The sequence below is a fragment of the Erythrolamprus reginae genome, chromosome 5 (genome assembly GCF_031021105.1).
Source record: "Erythrolamprus reginae isolate rEryReg1 chromosome 5, rEryReg1.hap1, whole genome shotgun sequence".
NCBI classification, from domain to species: Eukaryota; Metazoa; Chordata; class Lepidosauria; order Squamata; family Dipsadidae; genus Erythrolamprus; species Erythrolamprus reginae.
Genome location: NC_091954.1, coordinates 18,534,770 through 18,559,336, shown reverse-complemented (window position 1 = coordinate 18,559,336; position 24,567 = coordinate 18,534,770). Strand labels below are relative to the sequence as shown.

General features: G+C 43.6%; 1 protein-coding gene across 3 annotated transcripts in view; it reads right to left on the bottom strand.

The window, feature by feature from the left end:
* TET1 (tet methylcytosine dioxygenase 1) overlaps positions 1-24,567 on the bottom strand; it is a 146,445-nt gene that overhangs the window by 104,701 nt on the left and 17,177 nt on the right. For all 3 annotated transcript variants that reach the window (XM_070752161.1, XM_070752160.1, XM_070752162.1), the window contains exon 2: positions 19,286-21,254. In XM_070752161.1, coding sequence (XP_070608262.1) covers positions 19,286-21,139 — 1,854 coding nt within the window. In that variant the 5' untranslated portion in view covers positions 21,140-21,254. The remainder of the gene's footprint in view (positions 1-19,285; positions 21,255-24,567) is intronic.

Here is a 24,567-nt window from a genome sequence, read left to right as displayed (position 1 = left end):
CCACAAATAATCTACTATTGCTGGAAATTGCTGATTCAGATTTAGATTTACAACCTGAAATGTCATAGAATGCTTGACTGATTTAGGATTTTTGCCTCACCCCTCAAAAGAAAAGGCTTTTTGTAAAAAAGGAAAGAGGCATAATATAGCATGTTTGTTTCTTTAGTTTTGCTGTAACACAATTGAAAATTTATGCAATCCAATCTTATGCATACTTTCTTAATCATCAGGCCTTTTGCGGAATTTTGTTTTCAACCATATAAAGGATTACAACTTTAGGAGGAAAGTCAATACTATTGATGGAATTTCATCTGACAGTAACAAAAACCAAGATGATTTTCTCCAAAGCCTTCAAATGCAGTGGAGCCTATTTAGGAGACCGAAATATTTAGGAATGGAGAGAGAAGGGTAAAGGGTCACACTAGATGACTCCAATTCTCACCCTTGATCAGCATGGGGAAAAAAATCCTAGAAAAACTTACACAGTAAAAAGCCTACCCGCACTGAAGACAATGAGACTTATTTTCAAGTAAATGTGTCGGACTGCACCATTTGACAAATCACACTGGAAGCCTTGAGGTTTTGACACACGCTGTTCATTCAAGTGTTAAAGTATCAACTAATGTGCAAATTAGTGCAGCCAAAGGCAGCCCAAACCTTTCTGCACAGAGTTTCAGGCTGTCCCAGGTTGCAGTGGGAGTGTGACTTTCAAGGTTTTTTAAAAATGTATTTATAATTTCTAAGAACTGCAGTCTGCAAATTATCTAAGCCAAAAGAATTATAATTTTCCGGTTTCTAGACTGATGCCTTAACCACTATACCAAACTGTAAACTCGCAGTCATATGAAAATTAAATATTAAATATTAAAAATTTCATAACAACATGTGGCACATTCCTGACAATGAGGATCCAGACTCAAGTACTGTATTTTTATCCTGAATCTGCCTTTTAAGTTTATTTCAATAGCCTTAAGAGCCAAGCATGGGTAATAATTTTACCAACAGAATTAGACTGAACATTCCTAATGCAAGTGAAAGAAATGGAAATAGTATTAAATTAAACATTACCATGATTCCCATTATGACTACAAAGCCAACAATAGCCCCACCTCTAGCTTCTACGTACAATATTGTATCAACAATTCTCCCAAATCCAGAATCTGTTTACACCTCTGGCAATAATTTCAAACTGATTGATATAATGGAAGTATTATGCTAAACATCTTTACAATAAACTTGCATATTGGGATGAATCAGAATATAGGTTTGCCAAAGAGTAAGTTTAAGTTAAGTTTAAGTTTTATTAGATTTGTATGCCGCCCCTCTCCGAAAACGGGGCGGCATACAAGTTGATTTCACAGAAATCAGTATCTGATTATAGCTGATTCTCTATTTTATAGCATCCTGTGGAAAAATGTAGTGCTTAAAGATGGATCCACATTATATGCCACTTTCAATGAATTTAAGTTTGCATTTGATTTTATCTCTAGATCAAGGATGTGGTGCAAATTTTAAAAATCCACCAAGATTGACGCATGAGTAAACTGTATTAAAAGTCTAGCTTGAAAGTTTGTTGCATTATACAGGGACATTACACTAGAGCAGCGTTTCCCAACCGGTGTGCCGCGGCACACTAGTGTGCCGCGGCTCCTGCCCGATGCCGCGGTTTCTGGCGCTCTCCTGCTGGGCCCCAAAGAAGGAAGGCAGGAAGAAGGAGAGCTTCATTCTTCGCGCCTTTTTCCCGCCTTCCTTCTTTGGGGCCCAGCAGGAGAGCGCCAGAAACCGCGGCATCGAGCAGGAACCGGGAGGTCGGAGGCACCGGCACGGCAGCGCCCCGCCCAGCTGGAGTTTCCCTGTCGTCGTCGGCACACCTGGTCGTGTCGGCGGCGGCAAGTGTCCTTTGGGGCCCGGCGGGAGGGCACTGGCGGTGGGAGCGGGGGGGGGCGCTGCAGCGGCGCAGGCAGTCGCGGGGAGATGGCGGGGGTGGGGTGGCGGCTGCAGCGGCCCCGGGCACCGTTCCCTGTAGGCTTTTCCAGGGGCGCGCAGGGAGCCGCGGCCACCCGCCCGCCTGCCGGATTTCCCTCCGCGCGGCTGGGGAGGTGGATTCGCCGCCCCCCGCCAGCCCGATCTCCCTCCAGTGGCTGGTGACGCAGATCTACCGCCCTCGCCAGCCTGATCTCCCTCCGTGGGGGGGTGGGGGGGCGACAAACCGACGACTGGGGGCTGTCCGTCTGTGTTGGGTGGTGCAGGGCAGGCACAGGCAGCCCCAGGGGAGAACAAGGGAGGGAGAGAAAGGAAAGAGAGAGAAAGGGAGGGAGAGAAAATTGAATGGAGGGAGAGAAAGAAAGAGTAAGAAGTAGAAAGGATAGAGAAAAAGGAAGAGAAAGGGAGGGAGAGAAAGGAAAGAGAGAGAAAGGGAGGGAGAGAAAATTGAATGAAGGAGGGAGAGAAAGAAAGAGTAAGAAGTAGAAAGGATAGAGAAAAAGGAAGAGAAAGGGAGGGGGAGAAAGGAAAGAGGGAGGAAGGGGGGAGAGAAAGAAGATATGAAGGAGGGAGAAAAAGAAAGAGAGATAGGAAGGAAAGAGGGAGAGAAAGGAATGAGAGAGAAAGGGAGGGAGAGAAAGGGAATGAAAGAGGGAGAAGGGGTGAGAGATAGAAAGGATAGACAGAAAGGGAGAGAAAGGAAAGAGAGAAAGGGAGGGAGAGGAAGGAAAGAGAGATGAGAGAGGAAGGAGGAGACAGAAAGAGAGGAAGGAAGAGAGAGAGAGAAAGAGGGAGGGAGAGAGAAATAGAGCGAAAGGGAGGAAGAGAGATTTTTTTTGTCCAAACTTTTTTTAGCGCCCCCCCCCCCCTCCATGTTCCCCAGGATTTTGAAAATATGAAAAATGTGCCGCGGCTCCAAAAAGGTTGGGAAACACTGCACTAGAGAAATCTCTATGCAAAGATGATTTAGTGAAACGGCATTATTTAATTTCTGTATTAATTTTGTAGCAATTTGGTTAAACAGCTTCACATATCACCTTCTAGTATTAGCGAATAAACACACTGCACCACTTTCGTATGTTATTAAGGCGGGATTGTTGCCTTATACATCCACTAATTTGAAAGGAATTCTAAGCATGTTTTGGCTGAATGCTGTCAAGATGAAACATTGGACATGAATTATTCCAAAACTAGGATCCTTCCGTTTGCTTGGCAGCTCAAAGGACATCTGATAGAACAAGATAAAAATCCTAAAATATTGGGTGCTAGTATATAACAGTGATGGCGAGCCTATGGCACGGGTGCCACAGGTGGCACACGGAACCATATCTGCTGGCACACAAGTTGTTGCCCCAGCTCACTGCAACGTGCATGTGTGTGCCGGCCAGCTGATTTTTGGCTCACACAGAGGCTCTGGAAGGGCATTTTTGGCGTCCAAAGAGTCTCGGGGAGGGGATGGGAGAAGGCGTTTTTATTCTCCCCCGGTAAGCCTTTGGAACCTGGGGAGGGTGAAACATGAACCTATGGACCCACCAGAAGTTGGGAAACAGGCCGTTTCCAGTCTCCAGAGGGCCTCCAACGGGGCAGGGTAAGCTGTTTTCGCCCTTCCCAGGCATTGAATTATGGGTGTGGGCACCGGCGCATGCAGAAAAGCATGTGCACATGCTCTTTCGGCACCCAAGTAAAAATAATCTTTACTGCAATTTTTTATGTGACCACATTGGCACACATTTAAATTAAAATTCTGTTGCCTGTTCTCAAAAGAGCAGCGCTGTTTCCAAAACCGCTGTGCTGCGGCACACTGGTGTGCCGCGAGACAAGGTCAGGTGTGCCGTGAAGTTCCGCTTCCAAACCGGAAGTTGAGTGTCCCGGCTTGCTTCTTCACACCTTCATTTTCGCGCCTTTCTTCTTCGTGCCTTCCTTCTTTGCAGCAGGTGAGCTTGGGACTCGGCGGGATGGCAGCAGCGGCTGAGGCTTTCACTTGTGGCATCGGGAGTGCTAATAGCGGCGGCGGCGGGAATAGCGGGGGGGGGGGGGCTCCTGCAAGTGGAAGCCTCAGCCCTGGAGCCCCCTCGCGCCCATGGCTTCTCGTCGATGTCTCTGCCTGCCCGATCCGCGGGAGTGCTAATAGCAGCGGCGGCGGGAATAGCGGGGGGGGGCTCCTGCAAGTGGAAGCCTCAGCCCTGGAGCCCCCTCGCGCCCATGGCTTCTCGTCGATGTTTCTGCCTGCCAGATCCGCGGGAGTGCTAATAGCGGAGGCGGCGGGAATAGCGGGGTGGGGGCAGGCAGAGACATCGACGAGAAGCCATGGGCGCGAGGGGGCTCCAGGGCTGAGGCTTCCACTTGTGGCTGTCCCCGCCCGCCCGATCCTTCCTTCTCTCCAGCTTTTTTGGGGTGCGGCTTCTTACACAGCGGTGGCTGCAGCGGCGCTGGCGATCCGGCCGCTAGCCGCTCCAAGCGCTGTGGGAACGCCCACCCCTCTCACAGTCCCGTCCCGGGCTGTCAGTAAAGGGGCTGCTTGCTCGGAACATTCAAACTAAGGGAAACCTTCGCTGGCCTCCACAGAGAAGAAAGGAAGAGAGAGAACGAGAGAGAGCAACAGAGAGAGAGAGAGAGAGTGAGAAAGAACAAGAGAGAGAAAGCATGAGAGAGAGAGAAAGAACAAGAGAGAGAAAGAAAATAAGAGAGAACAAGAGAGAGAGAGACTAAGAGAGAGAGAAAGAAAAGAGAGAGAGAGAGAAAATAAGAGAATGAGAGAGAGCAACAGAGAGAGAGAAAGAACAAGAAAAAGCACGAGAGAAGAAAAGCAAGAGAGAAAAGAGAGATAGCAAGAGATACTGAAAGAAAGCAAGAGAGAGAGAGAGAAAAAAAGAAAGCAAGAGAGACAGATAGGAAGAGGAAAGGAGAGAGAAATGAGAACAAAAAGGGGAGGAGAAATGAGAAAATGATTGAGGCAGAGAATGAGAGGAGAGAGAAACAAGAGAGAGAGAGAGGTGATTCTTGAAGCATATGGTAAAAAGCATCCAAATAATAAGAAAAAAAACCCAGCCCTCACCTGTTTTTGAAAAGAATAAAAGAGAATAAAACCCCAGCCCTCACCTGGTTTTGGAAATGGTTTGAGTACACACAGACATATAAGGGGGGGGGGGGACAGAAATGAGACAGTAGTATAAATTTGAGGAGGGATGATTGATGATTGACTGTATTTATAAGGGGATGTTACATGGGATTGTATGTTCTATGTATAAATACATGTAGAAATACTGTAGATCTGAAGGTCAGCAGTTAAAATCTCATCCCCAGCTCAAGGTTGACTCAGCCTTCCATCCTTCCGAGGTGGGTAAAATGAGGACCCAGATTGTGGGGGCAATATACTGGCTCTGTTAAAAAATGCTATTGCTAACATGTTGTAAGCCGCCCTGAGTCTAAGGAGAAGGGGGCATAAAAATTGAATAAATAAATAAATAAATAATATTTACTGTCTTTTTGTGTCATTTTGGTTGGTGGTGTGCCCCAGGATTTTGTAAATGTAAAAAGTGTGCCGCGGCTCAAAAAAGGTTGAAAATCACTGCTCTAGAAAGCATTGGGCCCGTTAATATGATACTATCCCAAATGCCCTCAAATCAGTTGTTCTTGCTTTTATTCTGAAGAGGCACTATTTATACCAGCTGTCCTTAAAATGTTTTCTCGGCAAAGTTAGTTGCACTTTTTATTTTAAGGGTGTTTAGGATTATATAACTTATCATGGCCTGGGACCAGGTTATCTGAGGGACCGTCTCTTGCTGGTGACATCTACCCAACCCATCAGAGTGGGGTTGCCATGGTGGCTCCCTCTCTCTGGAACATCATCCCCCCAGAGATTAGAATGGTCCCCACACTAATACTCTTGTGGAAGGGGCTGAAGACTTGGTTCTACTAGCGAGCCTGGAGAACCCAGAGTGGGATGGAGCCCAATAATTGGTGCATGTGATCTGCTGTCGCCAGAGTGGGGGTGGGTGGGAGGTGGCGGGTGATTTTGTTATATTGTACTATATTTATTCATTTGATACTTTTGGTTAGTTTTTATTGTTTTAAATGTGGTCTTTTATTCTGTAAGCCTCCTTGAGTCACCATGGGCAAATAGGCAGCAATATAAATTCAATCAATCAATCAATAAAAATATAGCTGTTGTATCTCTCTCTTGAGAATACAAAAATTTTAGGAATTATTTTTCAAGTAGTGTGAAGTTTGCCCAAATATAATACAGTGTTCCCTCGATTTCCGCGGGGGATGCGTTCCGAGAGCGCCCGCAAAAGTCGAATTTCCGCGAAGTAGAGATGCAGAAGTAAATACACCATTTTTGGCTATGGACAGTATCACAAGCCATCCCTTAACATTTTAAACCCCTAAATTACCATTTCCCATTCCCTTAACAACCATTTATTCACCATTATTACTGGTATTCACCATTGAATAAGACACTTAGTGATCCTGATATTTATAAACATAATTATTTATTAACAATAATTATTTTTTTTGTTATTTATTTGCAAAAATTATTAGTTTTGGCGATGACATATGACATCATTGGGTGGGAAAAACCATGGTATAGGGAAAAAAACCCGAGAAGTATTTTTTAATTAATATTTTTTGAAAAACCGTGGTATAGGCTATTCACGAAGTTCGAACCCACGAAAATCGAGGGAACACTGTACTTCACTTTGAGGCAACCAACAATACAGTGACCAGTATCTGACTGTGTGTGTATGCTTTTATGTGGTTAATGTTCTTCCATGTGAGTGTGGGATCCTTAATCCCTGTGGATAATCTCAAATAAATTGAAGATCAACAGTTCACCAAAACAGAGTTTTATGATTTCTCATGGAGATAGCTAGTGCGGTCAGGCTGTAGGGAAAGCAAATAAAATGCTTGGCTGCATAGCTAGAGGTATAACAAGCAGGAAGAGGGAGATTGTGATCCCTCTGTATAGAGTGCTAGTGAGACCACATTTGGAATACTGTGTTCAGTTCTGCAGACCTCACCTACAAAAAGATATTGATAAACCTGAATGGGTCCAAATATGGGCTACAAAAATGGTGGAAGGTCTTAACCATAAAACTTATCAGGAAAGACTTCATGAACTCAGTCTGGAGGACAGAAGGAAAAGGGGGGACATGGTCGAAACATTTAAATATGTTAAAGGGTTAGATAAGGTTCAGGCGGGAAGTGTTGTTAATAGGAAAGTGAACACAAGAACAAGAGGGCACAATGTGAGGTTAGTTGGGAGAAAGATCAGAAACCAATAATATGAGAAAATATGATATTACTGAAAGAGTAGTAGATGCTTGGATCAAACTTCCAGCAGACATGGTTGATAAATCCACAGTACTGTAACTGAATTTAAACATGTCTGGCATAAATATATATCCATCCTAAGATAAAATACAGGAATTAGTATCAGGGCAGACTAGATGAACCATGAGGTCTTTTTCTGCCTTCAATCTTCTATGTTTCTATGTTTTTATATTACTGACAATGGGTTATAAAAGTTGGTGAATAATATAAACAAAATGGGAAGAAAAGCAGGATCAAACTCTTTAATAATGAAAACAATAAGAAAGGGGATGATTAATTGTGCCCTTATCCTAGTTTGGGAGTTTTCAGAGAATCAAGAAATACGGCAAAAGTTCATTAGGGCCATAGGATTCATGGCACTGTTTTAAGGATATTGTTACAAGGATGCAATGCATATTTTTCCCACTCCTATTTGGAGAAGGGATAATTTAATGCTTCTTAGCTGTGTTAAATCTGTCAAAGGAATAACACACCTATTTTTTTTCCTTTCCCATGAAAACCTATCATAACCCAGCAATACAATTTTGTAAGCACCCATAGCCCAGACAACTCCTCGGGGAGTATGGACTGAAGTAATTTTGTCCTATTCTTGCAGTTTTAATCTTAATTAATGTTTTCTCTTTTGGCATTTTCCCCTGTCCACTCCCCTAATTTAGCATATAAATCACATACTCCTTGGAGGTTACCTGAGAAAACAAAACATTGACTTGGCTTACAACGTGTCTGACAAGTATAGTTTGTTCCAGCTTGTTAACACATATGATAAAATATGCTGGCTAGGGAATTCTGGGAGTTGAAGTCCACAAATCTTCAAGTTGCCAAGCCTGAGAAAACACCAATCTGATGCAAGTGGGTATCCTATAGGCTTAACATCAGACACTTGAATGTGAGGCAACATAAAGTACATTTACAGCACAATGAACTTGCCTGGACTTAATTCACTTTTATTCTGCTGAAAACACTGCATGAACTTTTTCATTTTATAATGTCTACAACCATATCAGATTTTACAACATGTTAGCAATAGCACTTTTTAAGAGAGCCAGCATATTGCCCCCACAATCTGGACCTTCATTTTACCCACCTCGGAAGGATTGAAGGCTGAATCAACCTTGAGCCGGTGATGAGGTCTGAACCGCTGACCTGTGGTTCAGCTTTAGTGGCCTGCAGTACTGCACATAATATTCCATGTGTGGTCTTACCAAAGTAGTATAAAGCAGTACTAAACCTTCATGTGCTCAATATTATCCCTGTTTTATTTTTTGCAGAGTTACTTATTTAAAAGGAGTGGTTATTTAAATTATCTATAGCAGGGCTGTCAAACACCTGGCCCGAAAGCTAGATGCATCATTTATTTATTTATTTATTTTATTTAGTTATTGGATTTGTATGCCGCCCGTCTCCGTAGACTCAGGGCGGCTAACAACAATGATAAAAACAGCATGTAACAATCCAATTCAATAGTAAAATAACTTAAAAAACCCTTATTATAAAAACCAAACATACATACAGACATACCATGCGTAAATTGTAAAGGCCTAGGGGGAAAGAATATCTCAGTTCCCCCATGCCTGACAGCAGAGGTGGGTTTTAAGAAGTTTACGAAAGGCGAGGTGGGTGGGGGCAATTCTAATCTCTGGGGGGAGTTGGTTCCAAAGGGCCGGGGCCGCCACAGAGAAGGCTCTTCCCCTGGGTCCCACCAAACGACATTGTTTAGTCGACGGGACCCAGAGAAGGCCCACTCTGTGGGACCTAACTGGTCGCTGGGCTTCGTGCAGCAGAAGGTGGTCCCTGAGATAATCTGCTGGCCACGCCCATGCCCAGTTTAGCAAGGGGGGGGGGGAATCCCAATACGTCATGTGACACAGCCATGACAACATGAGTTTGACACCCCTGGTCTAAAGCAAATAAATATGTTGTTTTAAGGTGTACACCAATCTCAGTCATATGTTATGTGAGCAACAATGTAAATTGACTGAATGAACAAATTTTGGCTTATCGTAACATCCACTGCACCCTTGTAAAATGGTATAACCCTCGCATTCATGAATGATCCTAGAGCTGATCCACACTTTACAGGAAAGATTATTCTTTTCCAACAACCATGACAATCAGAGTGAATTCAATTTGACAGACCCTAGCCTTGCATTATCACAAGTGCTCTTTGAATACTGCCCAAGACATGAATAGCATCTACAATACTGAAGGAAACTCAAAATTGAATAAGTCTACTTTTCTTGTCAGCTAAATAGCCTATTCAAGTGCAAGGAGAAAGGAATAGGTGAGACATAAAAACGTTAATATCAATACAGGAGCATATTTTTCCAACAAAATACTTCAGATTGAATTTAAAGGACATTAAAGTTCAGGGATGCTCCCAGTCTTTCAGGCTCCTAGATTTGCTGTAAAACGTCTTTTGATATGCAGGATTGACACACACATACCCCAGGGAACAGAAAAATTCAAGGTTTTGTTTGGCAAAGGTAAAATAAACTAGAAAAGGAAACTAAAACCAGCTTCCCTTCTAACCTTATTGTCCTAAATGCTTCCTGCTGGTCTGGACAATTTGCTTATAGCGCCATCCACTGGCTAAACTCAGAGACAGCCTGAATCTCTATTTGACATCTCTGAGAAATCCCAGGCTTGCAATATTATTATTATTATTATTATTATTATTATTATTATTATTATTATTATTTATTAGATTTGTAATATGCCACAGAATCACATCTGAGTCTCTCTTATAGTAGCCCCGAAGCACATTAATTCCTCCTGTTTGAATAAAGCTATTTTTACTGTGATAAACTACATCACCTTGCTCTATTTCAGGGGAGGAAAGATGAGAAATTACATATATTTCTTCTCTTTTCAGGAGTATTAGTCTTTTATATATTTCACTGTTTTGAGTTAGTTATAAAAGCAATGAAGATGCAATAAAAAACAAATAAATATATTTGTTCTGGTTACCAATTATATGGTATTTTATTATTTCACTTTTTAAAAAAAAATCTGGTGACTAAATTATCATGATGCTAGAGGACTAGGTTGTTAATTAACAGAAATAATCAAGCATAGAGCAATATTCAAAGGTAGGTAACATCTGCCTTTCCAGGTGGCACTGAACTATCACTGCGCATAGCCAATGGTCCAGCAACATCTGGAAAACTCTAGATTCCCCATCCTTGAATTCGTTGTACCAGTAATAATATAGTAGAAATTTTTGGGCATCACAGAATATTTAGACTAAGACAAGAGGGGGCGGGGGAAATACATACAAGTAGTTGTTTTAGTAATTGTTCAAAGATACAAAGGCCCTGAAAAATGTGGTTTATAATTTATTCATACTTATGATCATCATGATCTCTATGGACAGATGATCACAATTTGGACATCTGGAATCTGGCATGTATTTATGACGGTTGCAGTGTAACACTGTTAGAGACTTAGCAGTTGTAAGTATGACAAGAAAGGTCATAAAATGAAGGGAAACTTACTTAATTGTCTTGCTTAGCAACAGAAATTTTAGAGTTGGTTGTGGTTGTAAGTTGGGGGCTATCTGCCATTCCAGCAGAATAATAAATGGTGGGAAGAAACATAAGGCAATCCTTTCCGCTTACTCTGGAGCTACAGACTTGACAATGCTCAAAAGGATTACAACAGTTGTATTTTGGCTACACAATTGAACTAGAAAAATGGGAAAAATTATGGATTAACAATTGGCAGATGACAAGATCGACCGCATTCAAGGAAAACCAATTAAAAATGTTCTATGGGTGGCACCTATCGCCAGAAAGACTTGCAAAAATGTTCCCAAAAACCTCTCCAATATGTTGGAAGTGTAAAAAAGAAAGAGGCACGTTCTACCACCAATGGTGGACATGCACACAGGCAAAAAAGTTTTGGAATAAAAGAACAAATTGGTTAAAAGAAATAGCAAGTGAAGAAATCGAAAAAACCCCAGAATTATATTTATTGAGTATTTTTAATAAAAAAATAGAAAAAGAAGTAAGATACCTAGTTATACATATACAGTACTAACAGCTGCCAGAATAGTATATGCCCAACAGTGGAAAACAGATAAAATACCGGAAGAAAACATAATAATTAAAAAAATACTAGACTGTGCGGAGATGGACAGGCTATCCAAAAGATTAGAGGGAAAAGAAGAATCAGATTACTATAAAACATGGGCAAAATTTTATGATTGGCTAAAAGAAAGAAAGAAAGAAAAATTTATGCAAAGCAACACATCAAATAAAATAATTCAAAAATTAATATTATGTAAAAGAAGTGTAATTCTCTTATCAAATATCCAAAAAAAAAGTGGGGAAACTTTAATTTCCCAAATGTTGTATATATATGTTTTTATGTATGTTTTTTTTCCCTTTGTCTTGTATGTCACATTTGTAAAATAAAAAAATAAAAAAAAGGATTACAACAGTTGTAAGACAAAATGTAAAAGGTAACAGAAAAAAATTGAAATCAAGGCAGACAGTTTTTCTGAATGCACTCCATATTGGAAGTGCACTACTATCTTGAAATAAATCCAACCAACAACATTCAATTATTAGAATACAACAGGATTATTCTCCAAAGAACTGGAGAGCAGGACAAGAAACTATGGTTGGAAACTAATCAAAGAGAGAAGCAACTTGGAATTAAGGAGAAATTTCCTAACAATGAGGACAATTAACCAGTGGAACAACTTGCCTCCAGAAATCTTGGGCACTCCATCACCGGAAGAAGAGTCTAGAGTCTGTTTGAGCAGGGGGCTGGACTAAAAGACCTCCAAGGTCCCTTCCAGCTCATTCATTCTATTCTATTCTAAGACAAAGTATTAACTTTGTCTATTAAAGTGTCTATTCTATTCTAGGACAAAGTGTTGGTTATGACCTATAAAGCCCTTCATGGCACCGGACCAGAATATCTCAGGGACCGCCTTCTGCCGCACGAATCCCAGCGACCAGTTAGGTCCCACAGAGTTGGCCTTCTCCGGGTCCCGTCAACTAAACAATGTCGTTTGGCGGGACCCAGGGGAAGAGCCTTCTCTGTGGCGGCCCCGACCCTTTGGAACCAACTCCCCCCGGACATCAGAGTTGCCCCCACCCTCCTAGCCTTTCGCAAGCTCCTTAAAACCCACCTCTATCGTCAGGCATGGGGGAATTGATACTTTCTCTCCCCCTAGGCTTATAAAATTTATGCATGGTATGCTAGTATGTGTGATTGGTTTTTAAATTGGGGTTTAAATTAACTTAAATATTAGATTTGTTTATATTGTATTATTATTGCTGTGAGCCGCCCCGAGTCTGCGGAGAGGGGCGGCATACAAATCTGATTAATAAATAAATAAATAAATAAATAAATAAATAAATAAATAAATAAATAAATAAATAAATAAATAAATAAATAAATAAATAAATAAATAAATAACCATCTCCTTCAAACCATTAATCACAGTAAATACCAAGAGATATTTTGAACAATATTTGGTAACAAGATATTCAACTGACCACCTCTTTTGAAACATCTGTTCTTAATTACTCAAAAATTATGTGAAGTATAGTGGGTGGAGCTTTCATCCAGGAATGGGCTGACCTCATCAATTCAGCATGTAGGACTCTGAGTCTGTCAATCTTTTTTGAGAGGCTCCGTCTTTGCCTTCCTAGTCGCAACTCAGTCCTCAGACTGGATGGACATAGTTTGGTCACTTCCATTCCTGCTTGCTAACGAGTCAAGCATTCAACAACAGCACAGCATCATTCCGCTCTTCTAATTTGTGAGTTTTCCCCAACAGAGTCACTGGCCGTTGCTAGTTGTTGAGAAGATGGCGACGTTGAGCTTTGGTTCCAGCCGCGGCAGCAGTTGCCCATGCCAAACCTAAGGTATTTGACCATGGTGGGGCCTGGCACTTGGTCTGCTATGGGAGCTTCATGCTCGTCCTTCAGCTTTATAAGGCACTTTATGAGCTGAGGGGGCTTCAGCTCCTAATTTTTGGGCAATGTAATAGTGGCCTAGGGAACTTCTGCATGCCCATCTTAATCAGATCATTCCAGCGGGAGAGCATTACAGAAAGCGCTAAGACATTGCCATCTACTAGCCCAGCACAATCACAGGAGCCTAGAACTTGAGCGACTTGGCCATAGGAGCCCTGACTCCACTTAATGTTGTACATACTCCTGATCAGTTGGAGGATGATGAAGATATTGAGGACTCGGATTCAGATAGTGTTTATGAAGTAGTGGGGGGCCCGGGGTTACAGGTAGTAGAACAGGTGGGAGGCCAGCCACAGGATGGGGCTATGAGTTCAGGATCTAGTGAGGGAGAATCAGATGCTCGCTGGGTTAATCCTAAATTCAGAAGGATTCAGAAACGTAGAGAGAAAAAAGGTCTGGAAGAAGATATTAAGGAGAGGAATGGGTTAAATATTGTAGTGAGGTAATTGGCATGTCAGGGGGCTAGTGGAGAAGAAGGGTGGAGTTTCAACGTTGCTGAAAAGAAATATGGAGGTGTTTTCGCCACGCTAAAGTAAGCCAAAATATTTTGTATTGTATTTAGTCAGTGCTGCTGGTTTTTTTAAAGCTATGTAGTTAGGAAATAAATCTTGTCTAAGTGAAGCAGGAAAAGGAATGTGAGAAATGCGGCTAAGAGAGAGATAACGGACCGAGTGATGTCTGGAATGTTTGAAGTACAGGAGAGCAGAGAAATAAATGGAGTTGCTTTATTCATGAAATGATGCATTTAATAAGAGGTATTTGTAATTACTAAACTTCTACCAGAAACCAGAACACTTAATACCACCTATGCCAAGCTGCCTCAGTAGGAAGAAACTTTCCCCACTATTCTTTATAAGCTACCATAGAGGGGAGAGCTAGTCACAGAAGCTTTCCACTCCCACGATGTTTGATTCAACGTCCACTCCCTCCATTGCCACTTTAATGAGCCAACAGGCTCAAAATTAACTGTGCCAGAGTGCTTGTTGTCCAAACCGCTTCTCAGCTGATTGCCAATTCTGCATGCTATATTGCTTTGCACCAAGCCATGCATCTACCTTTACAACCTCAGGGGTCTCTTCCTCTATTCGGATTTGGAGAGATCCATAAGCTTCATTCAGTGGCCCACCTCCAGGCTTCCCAGTTCAGAAAGGGCTGTCAGGTGGCCATTTTGATTTCATTCAGTCGGGACTCCTCAGCGTAGACCTGCAAAATGGCGGACGCTTCCAAATCCAAGGCTAGCAAGAGGCAAAAGAAGTCGGCTCCCCCTCCTCTAGCAGACAAACAGCCGGGGCCATCCAAGAGAGTCTCTTCCAAAGACACAGTGTCCTGAGAGATCTAAATAATCTAAGGCTACTGAGCAGGATAATGCCGCCAGGGCATTATTCCCCAGGGGGGGGGGAATTATTGTCCCCTTCAGAGAGGGTCCGCAACTTGGGCGTCCTCCTCGATCCACAGCTGACATTGGAACATCATCTTTCGGCTGCGGAAAGGAGGGCGTTTGCCCAGGTTCGCCTGGTGCACCAGTTGTGGCCCTATTTGGACAGGGAGTCACTGCTCACAGTCGCTCATGCCCTCATCACCTCGAGGTTCGACTACTGCAACGCTCTCTACATGGGACTACCTCTGAAAAGTGTTCAGAAACTTCAGATCGTGCAGAATGTGGCCGCGAGAGCTATTGTGGGTTTACCTAGGTTCGCCCGTGGCCTGCACTGGCTGCCGATCAGTTTCCGGTCACAATTCAAAATGTTAGTAATGACCTATAAAGCCCTTCATGGCATTGGACCAGAATACCTCCGAGACTGTCTTTTGCCGCACGAATTCCAGCAGCCGATAAGGTCCCACAGAGTTGGCCTTCTCCGGATCCCATCGACTAAACAATGTTGTCTGGCGGGCCCCAGGGGAAGAGCCTTCTCTGTGGCGGCCCCGGCCCTCTGGAATCAACTCCCCCCAGAGATCAGAAATGCCCCCACTCTCCTTGTCTGTCATAAATTGCTTAAGACCCACCTATACCGCCAGGCATGGGGGAATTGAGACATTTCCCCCCAGGCTTATATAGTTTATGTATGGTATGCTTGTGTTGTATGGTTTTATATAACACGTTTTTAGATATTTTTCTTCTTTTAAATACAGTATTAGATTTGTCTATTGTATGCTGTTATTATTATTGTGAGCCACCCTGAGTCTGCGGAGAGGGGCGGCATACAAATCTAATAAATTATTATTATTATTATTATTATTATTATTATTATTCATTAGATTTGTATGCCTCCCCTCCCCGCAGACTCGGGGCAGCTCACAGCAACAATAGAAACAATATATTACAAATCCAATAATTAAAAAATCATTAAAAAAACCCTTATTAAAAAACAAAACATACATACAAACATACCATGCATAACTTGTATAGGTCTGGGGGGAAAGGAATATCTCAATTCCCCCGTGCCTGATGACAGAGGTGGGTTTTAAGGAGCTTGCGAAAGGCAAGGAGGGTGGGGGCAGTTCTAATCTCTGGGGGGAGCTGGTTCCAGAGGGTCGGGGCCGCCACAAAGAAGGCTCTTCCCCTGGGTCCCGCCAGTTCCAACATGCATGTGTATGCTGGCCAGCTGATTTTTTGCTCACACAGAGGCTCTAGGAGGGAGTTTTTGGCTTCCAGAGAGCCTCTGGGGGGGGGGGGGAGTGTGTTTTTACCCTCCCCCCCCAGATCCAGAGAAGCCTTTGGGGCCTGGGGAGGGTGAAACATGAGCCTATTGGGCCCATCAGAAGTTGGGAAACAGACCATTTCTGGCCTCCAAAGGGCCCTGGGGGGGGTGCAGGAAGCTGTTTTTGCCCTCCCCAGACATTGAATTATGTGTGCAGGCACTCACGCATGTACAAGAGCACAGGCACACGCTCTTTGGGCACCTGAGGGAAAAAAGGTTCGCCATCACTGATCTAGAGTGTAGTGTGCCCAGGGAATGATGGCGATACAAAAGATCTGTGCTCAGTCCATGAGTAAGGCAACTGCTTCTTCCAGCTCACATAGGGCTGGCGGCAACTATTCTGGACCGACATAACAAGTGAGCCATCTCAGGGGCCCTTGGGGGAGCAACTTTCCCTAGACAATCTAGAATTAGCCATTAATAATCCAGATATCTGGGGCACTGCTGGATCTGGTCTCCCACCTCAGATCCCATCGACTGTAGCCAATCCATGCTCTGAGATCATGGTGCCCCTTTTGGGGGAAAGACTGGTGGCAGAGCCAGCTCCGGTCCAACTGGACCCAGCCAATTTACAATCTATGATTACTGCTGCCATTCAACGAAGGATCACAGTGGGGATGAAAGAACTCAGCAGGCCCCTATCAGTGGTCTCAAGAGCTGTTGTGCTTTTCTTACCGGACGGATAAGCAAGCCATTCCAAGCACCGGATGCCACAGGATGTCATATTCGCTGGCACGGGAGCTGTTGCGATAGATCAGCTCCAGCATGCCTGTGTGCCCTGGTCAGCTGATTTTCAGTTGCCCATGCCCCCTCCCCTCCCAGGAATCACAATGGCCCATTTTGAGGTAAGTATAGGGCTGACACATAGACTCTCAGGAGGGCGTTTCAGGCCTCTGGAGGGCCTACTGAGGGAGGGAGGCCATTTCTGCACTCCCCAGCCTCCAGGAGACTCTCTAGAGGCTAAGGAGGGTGAAAAACAGGACTTCCGGTAGAACCGGAAGTCGGAGAATGGGCTGTTTCCAACCTCCGGAGGGTCTCTGGCGGGATAGGGAAGGCTGTTTTCACCCTCCCCAGGCTCCTAGAAACCTCTGGAGGGTGAAAAATGGGACTTCCTGTCCCTCCACAAGTCATGAAATGGGCCATTTCTGCCCTTCAAAGGGTCTCTGGAGGGATGGGGAAGGCCATTTTTGCCCCTCCCAGGCTCCCATAAAGCCTCTGAAGCCTTGTAAGAGTGAAAAACCCACCATACCATCATGTGCCCAAAGCGGGTGAGTACGGGGATCATGTGTATATGCACGGGGCTGGAGCACATTGAATTATGGGTGAGGGCACGCATGCGCGTGGTCCTCCCTTTTGGCATGCAATGGCAAAAAGGTTAGCCATTACTGGCGTAGGGTTTTGCTATCCCTCTTGTCCACTCTCCCGGGGAAAATGATATCCAGTATTGCCATCATTCCCTGGGCACACTACACTCTAGATCAGTGATGGCGAACCTTTTTTTCTTCAGGTGCCCAAAGAGCGTGTGCCTGTGCTCTTGTACATGCGTGAGTGCCTGCACACATAATTCAATGTCTGGGGAGGGCGAAAACAGCTTCCTGCACACACACACCCGAGGGCCCTCTGGAGGCCAGAAATGGCCTGTTTCCCAGCTTCTGATGGGCCCAAAAGGCTCATGTTTCACCCTCCCCAGGCCCCAAAGGCTTCTCTGGAGCTGGGGGGAGGGTAAAAACACACTCCCCCATCCCCCCCTGTGTGAGCAAAAAATCAGAATTGCCCCCACCCTCCTTGCCTTTCGCAAGCTCCTTAAAACCCATCTCTGTCGTCAGGCATGGGGGGATTGAGATATTCCTTTCCCCCCAGGCCTATACAAGTTATACATGGTATGTTTGTGTGTATGTTTTGTTTTTTAATACGGGTTTTTTAAATGATTTTTTAATTATTGGATTTGTAATATATTGTTTCTATTGTTGCTGTGAGCCACCCCGAGTCTGCGGAGAGGGGCGGCATACAAATCTAATTAATAATAATAATAATAATAATAATAATAATAAGCACCCGTGCCATAGGTTCACCAACGCTGCTCTAGATATTACAATGGTTCCTTTTACCCTTTCAAAGAGCAGGACACAGCAACTCAACAACCAAGGTCCTGGTTCCTCCGGAAATTCACTGCTGCTTAACCTAGTGGCACTCATCTTTCTGTCTCTTCCGTAAGCCCCACAGAGTGGTCATAAGCACAGACGCCAGGCTGTTTGATTGGGAAACCCTGGGCAACTCAGGCATCCCTCGAGGTCTGCATGGAGGCGAGTTGCAATTTGTCCGACATTACAAGATCCAGCACATTTCCCACCCAGAGGACAGACTGCTTGGATATGTCCCATTCCTGAATGCTAGCTCCACCCACTATGGAGAAGGGCCGTTGGTTTTACCCAATATGCTCCTTCTAGTAGGGTGGAGCTAGCATCCAGCCCTGCCCAAGCATGGTCTGGTCTGCTCTTGCGGGATCTACTGTGGCAATGTGGGTCGAATACATTTGTAACTGTGTTATATGGAGGTGCCACGTCAAGGGAAGTGTTTTTAATAGGAAAGTGAACACAAGAACAAGGGGACATAATCTGAAGTTAGTTGGGGGAAAGATGAAAAACAACATGCGAAAATATTATTTTACTGAAAGAGTAGTAGATCCTTGGAACAAACTTCCAGCAGACGTGGTAGATAAATCCACAGTACCTGAATTTAAACATGCCTGGGATAAACATATATCCATCCTAAGATAAAATACAGAAAATAGTATAAGGGCAGACTAGATGGACCATGAGGTCTTTTTCTGCTGTCAGTCTTCTATGTTTCTATGTTTCAGTTGCTTCAACTTCGTCGTAACTGGGACTCCAGGCAATTGCGGAGCCTCTCAAAAAAAGATTGACAGATTCAGTCCTACATGCTGAATAGATGACGCCAACCCATTCCTGGATGCTAGCTCCACCCTATGAATAGGAGCTAAGACCAACGTCCCTTCTACTTAAGGCCTGCTCTGCAACAGAAGTTACATGCAAAACTTTAGGTCAGGGGTGTCCAAATTTGGCCACGTGCTGGCTGGAGAATTCTGGGAGTTGGAAGTCCACATGCCTTCAAAGTGGTCAAGGCTGGACAGTCCTGCTTTGTTTGAGTGTTCCTCATTAAATCAGAAACCCAACCATCATTAAGGCCAAACATATTTCAGACACTTAAAACCAAATTCCAGTAATAATTCCAATGAATCAATCAATAGCTGCTTACCTCTGCAGGCTGCATTAAGGATGAAATGGACAGTGGGGGCTTCTTTAGTTCTTCACATTTTCTCTTTTTGCATATCCGGTGGCTAGTTTTGCGTTTCCTACAGCAGCTACACTCTTCACAGTTAGTTTTCCGCAGACAAGGTTCACAAACTCCACAGCGACGCCTTTTTTTCTTTTCCAGCACAGGTTGCAAAGAGGTAAGGCACCCACCAGTTGGAGATTCAAAAGATGGGGGCTCGGAGGCCACCACTGGGTTGGGGTCACATTTCTTGGGATCCTGGGGAGAGTTTGTGATTCTTTCATCTCTTCCCAGTTGTGATAAGGGATCTGACTGCCTTGAAATGGACTTGTTAGGTGGCACCGTCCTTGGCTCGTTGCCCTCTCCTGCACCCAAGAGCAACCTTGCATTAGGGGATTGTGAAAAACTTTCTTTAGACACTTCCCCGTTGACTGGGCTAGTGGTGTTTCTATCGAGAGGGAAGGGTATAAAGGCTGGATCTAAAGTGAATGTTTCTGCAGCGATCGGTTCAAGGTCATCCAAGATGAAATTACTTAAAGTGATGCTTGAAATCTGTTCACAGACTGACTGTTCGCTTGGTTGCTCAAAGCTATAGTGGGGAGGAGAATCAAGTGTTTGGTTGCTTGGCACCAGCGCAGGGTCCTCTGGTATGGGAGGGTCTCTTACAAGGTCTGGTTTTTTTAAGGCACAATGCAAATACTTCTTTTCTGCAAAAGGAGGCTCAGCATCTGGTTTGTTCAGGGGACCCGGTAGCGCACCCAAGTCATCCAGATGCAATTTTGAGATCAGTTCAGAGGTAATCAAAACGGCAGCATCGGATTCATGGGGATGTAGCACCGTATCGTGTCCAGTTTTGGAATGAGATTCCAGAGAAGTCTCTGGACTTTTGTTAGGCAACGGCAGGTCTTGTTCGGAGGAAAGGCTCAACATGGAAAAGGAATGTGAACAGACATGTTCTGCGGGCAGAGGAGGGAAGTTCAGGTTACCCTTCGCATAGGGTTCTACGGATATCCCCAATTCATCTTCCTGCACCCTTAAAGTAGTGTCAAAGTCCAGGTGTAATTGTTGAAGAGGCTCAGACAAATTTTCATTTGAGGTATTAGTAAACAAATCCTCCAGGGCCTGCTCACGGGAAACTAATTTTTCACATCTGTGTTCTTCTTGTATTCCTGAATTACAAGTATCCGTCACATCTTTATTAGAAACAGAAATTTTTGAGGGGCGTATTATCCCTCTTTTTTTGGCTTGATTATCATCTACAGAGGACCAGCCTGTTTCCTGAGTACATGGGGTCTTGTCTCCTTCGGGAGAAGGCAATTCACTATTCAAGTTTAAATCTCGTGCAAAAGCTCTTGTAGTCTGTTCAACTTCTTTCCTTTCTAGCGCGGAGGAAATTCCTGATCTAGCTTTCTGCCTTTTATTTGGGCCACTCTTCTTAGCTTTTGTGATTGTCGATGCTTGAAACAGCCTATGGGAAAATGGTTTCCTGCGGAGAGTCATGGAAAACCCACCATAGCTCAGAGGAGGCTGATTGGGGAAGAGAACATTATCAGTTAATTCCAGGTTCATCCAAGAAGTTCCAGAAAAGGCTTTGGTTACACTGCTCCGGAGAAATCGGCATGGCGAACTTAACGGAGGTTTATGTCTTTGGGATTTTTTCTTGCCATCGTTCTGGTCTTCTATCAACTTTCTACAGCTTGTAGGACTCTCTTTCTTTGAGGACTTTTTCTTGGCATCTTTTGTTCCTTGGCAAGATTTCTTTTTAACAGGATTCTGTTTCTTTTTGTTTATCTCCTCTTTTTTAATTAATCGTGAAGATCTGGCATACCGGGCCATTTCTATCAAACTCTAGAAGTGACCCTGGAATTAAGAGTTCATGGAGTCTTGCAAAGGTTCTTCATTTCAAGAGAAGCCTGCACATTTGTCAGGACATTTTCTATGCAGTACAGAGCTGAAAGAGAAAGAAAGAACAATAAAGTTCTGTGAACAATTTTAGGTTTCACATAAAAGCTTTAGAATATTCATGTCACTATTTATAATCTCTGTAGCTTTAAACGTCAAATTTGCAAGACGCATCAAAAGCTGCAGAAACTGAGAATTAAAGAGGAAAAGTGATATAGCTAGCAGCTTGCCTAAGGCACGGGGTGGAGGTGCGGAATGGAGCAAGGCAGTCCTGTTGATAGTTCGATTTGTTTAGCTCTATGCCAGTGTTTCCCAACCTTGGCAACTTGAAGATATTTGGACTTCAACTCCCAGAATTCCCCAGCCAGCATTTGCTGGCTGGGGAATTCTGGGAGTTGAAGTCCAGATATCTTCAAGTTGCCAAGGTTGGGAAACACTGCCCTATGCTATGGAATAATATTAAAAGTGGCACATGTTTTTTGGCAGCAAAATCTGGAGGAAGCTGGTTTATTATTTTATTTATTTATTTATTAATCAGATTTGTATGCCGCCCCTCTCCACAGACTCGGGACGGCTCACAGCAATAATAATACAATGTAAACAAATCTAATATTTAAGTTAATTTAAAACCCCAATTTAGAAACCAATCATACATACTAACATACCATGCATAAATTTTATAAGCCTAGGGGGAGGGAAAGTCTCAATTCCCCCATGCCTGACGACAGAGGTGGGTTTTAAGGAGCTTACGAAAGGCAAGGAGGGTGGGGGCAACTCTGATATCTGGGGGGGGGAGTTGGTTCCAAAGGGTCGGGGCCGCCACAGAGAAAGCTCTTCCCCAGCGTCCCGCCAAATGACATTGTTTAGTTGACGGGACCTGGAGAAGGCCCACTCTGTGGGACCTAACTGGTCGCTGGGATTCGTGCGGCAGAAGGCGGTCCCAGAGATATTCTGGTCCGGTGCCATGAAGGGCTTTATAGGTCATAACCAACACTTTGAATTGTGACCGGAAACTGATCGGCAACCAATGCAGACTGCGGAGTGTTGGTGTGACATGGGCAAAGCCCATGATATCTCTCGCAGCTGCATTCTGCACGATCTGAAGTTTCCTTTTCATCTGAAGGTGGTTGCTTTATTTTTTGGGGGGGAAAGCTTGTATTTCCCCCAAGTCTCAAGTATTGCTGGAGAACAAACAAAACAGAAGGTTGATCCAACACCAATATAAATGGAAAAGAAAAGCTTCCTCCACTTTAAACTGACAAGCACGGAATAGTGAAGCAAACATCAAGAGTTGCGACATCCCATTTCTCTAAGATTTTGAAGCAGTCTCAGCAAGTTTCAGAGATAAGAAATTGGAAACCCCAAATAGGAAGCCCTACTTCTACGCCCAACAAGTAAGTACACGCTTTGCTTAATGCAATACTCACTATTTATTTTTCTCTATTTTCCCCAAGAAAATTGGTATCCAGAAGTAGCTCCCTGCCACAGGAAATTTTCTATCTCTTCACTATCTGTTCCTCTCTAAGGCCTGGACAATACACAATGCTTACTATCTGTTATTAAATATCCACCTCTGTTTAGTGACCCTTGGCTTCTTCAAAATGTTCATTTCCTTGCCAGGTGTGACCAGGACTGGCCCGAACCATTTAAACCCCTAAGGCAAAACATTTGGACCATAGCTTTCAGTATCATCAGACTTCTGCTTATCTCCATTTTAAGAACCTGCAGAGCAGAAGTTCATTAATTTGGCCAAGACATTGAGTCAGGAGGATCGGATATCTTGGCTGGGACAGAGAATACCAGTTGGTTGCAACCACATCTGACTTTCAGATAAAGAAGTCTCTGTGCCTGACTTTGAAAAATCCCTTCATCAAGATAAGTTTTTTTGAGGGTACAGCCACCAGTGGCTTTGAAGGGAAAATAATGTGCTAATAAGGGAAATTTGGCAGCAAAAGGGTAAGCAAAACTATGACCAGTTTAAAAGCATATGGAAGTATCGGGAGCATACCATGGATAACTTTACAAAATGGTTGCTGGAGGGGGCATTGCCTGCTCACAAAATGTCCACCATTATGAATGCAATCAACCCCAAATCATCAATGAACTCTAAAGTAAAATATTGTAAAATTGTTCTCCTTTAACCTCAAGGATGCTTTTTAATTCCACTTTTCTCCTTTTTTAAGCAATAAAGTATAGGGTGCAATTGCATCAACCCCCCTCCCCCCCAATTTTAGACTTCCTGTCATGTCTATGTGAGGTCCTGAGGAATTATTGCAAATATAATTGCTGGTCTTTTGCCTAACATATTGCTATATCATTATTTTATTTACTTACTTGCTTGCTTGCTTGCTTGCTTGCTTGCTTGCTTGCTTGCTTGCTTACTTACTTACTTACTTACTTACTTACTTACTTACTTACTTACTTACTTACTTACTTAGTTTGTTTGTTTGTTTGTTTGTTTGTTTGATATGTATGCCGCCCTTCTCCGTAGACTCGGGGTGGCTAACAACAATAATAAAACAACATATAACAAATCTAATATTCAAAATAACTAAAAGCCCTTATTAAAAACCAAACATGCACACAAATATACCATACATAAATTGTATAGGCCTGGGGGGAAGAAATATCTCAATTTGTGGATTTTAAGGAGCTTATGAAAGGCAAAGTGGGTGGGGGCAATTCTGACCTCTGGGGGAAGCTGGTTACAGAGGGTCGGGGCCGCCACAGAGAAGGCTCTTCCCCTGGGTCCCGCCAAACGACATTATTTAGTCGCTGGGACCCGGAGAAGGCCAACTCTGTGGGACCCAACCGGTCGCTGGGATTCGTGCGGCAGAAGGCGGTCCCGGAGATATTTTGATCCTTTTTTAAAATGTCAGGTTGGGTCCCAGATGTGCAGCTGCCAAGGGGAATCCTGTTGCCTGTCTCTACTCTAACAAAGAACACCAAATACCAGACTCTGTGTGTTTGAGTCAGTTAGCTCTGCTGTTCACCTCTAGTGCCGTTGGATACGAGATGGACAGCAAATAAATTTCCTAAATATTACATCAAGGGAAAGTTACCATCTGCAACACAGTGCCTATCAGATGAGTGTTCCCTTAACTCTCCTAATTTGGCATACAATTTCATATTTCATAAATGAAGGGAAATATACCATATTTTTCAGAGTATAAGAAACACACACACCAAAAAAAGATGGTGGAAATGTTGGTGTGTCTTATACACCCAATACACCTATTTTAGGCCACCCGAAACTCCATCCCCCACATTCCATTTTTGTCAAAAATAAAGGCCTGATGTTTGCAAAAATGGGGTACATAGAGAATTTGGGTCTGCAGAGTGCTCCTGTGGGCCGGGGAGGG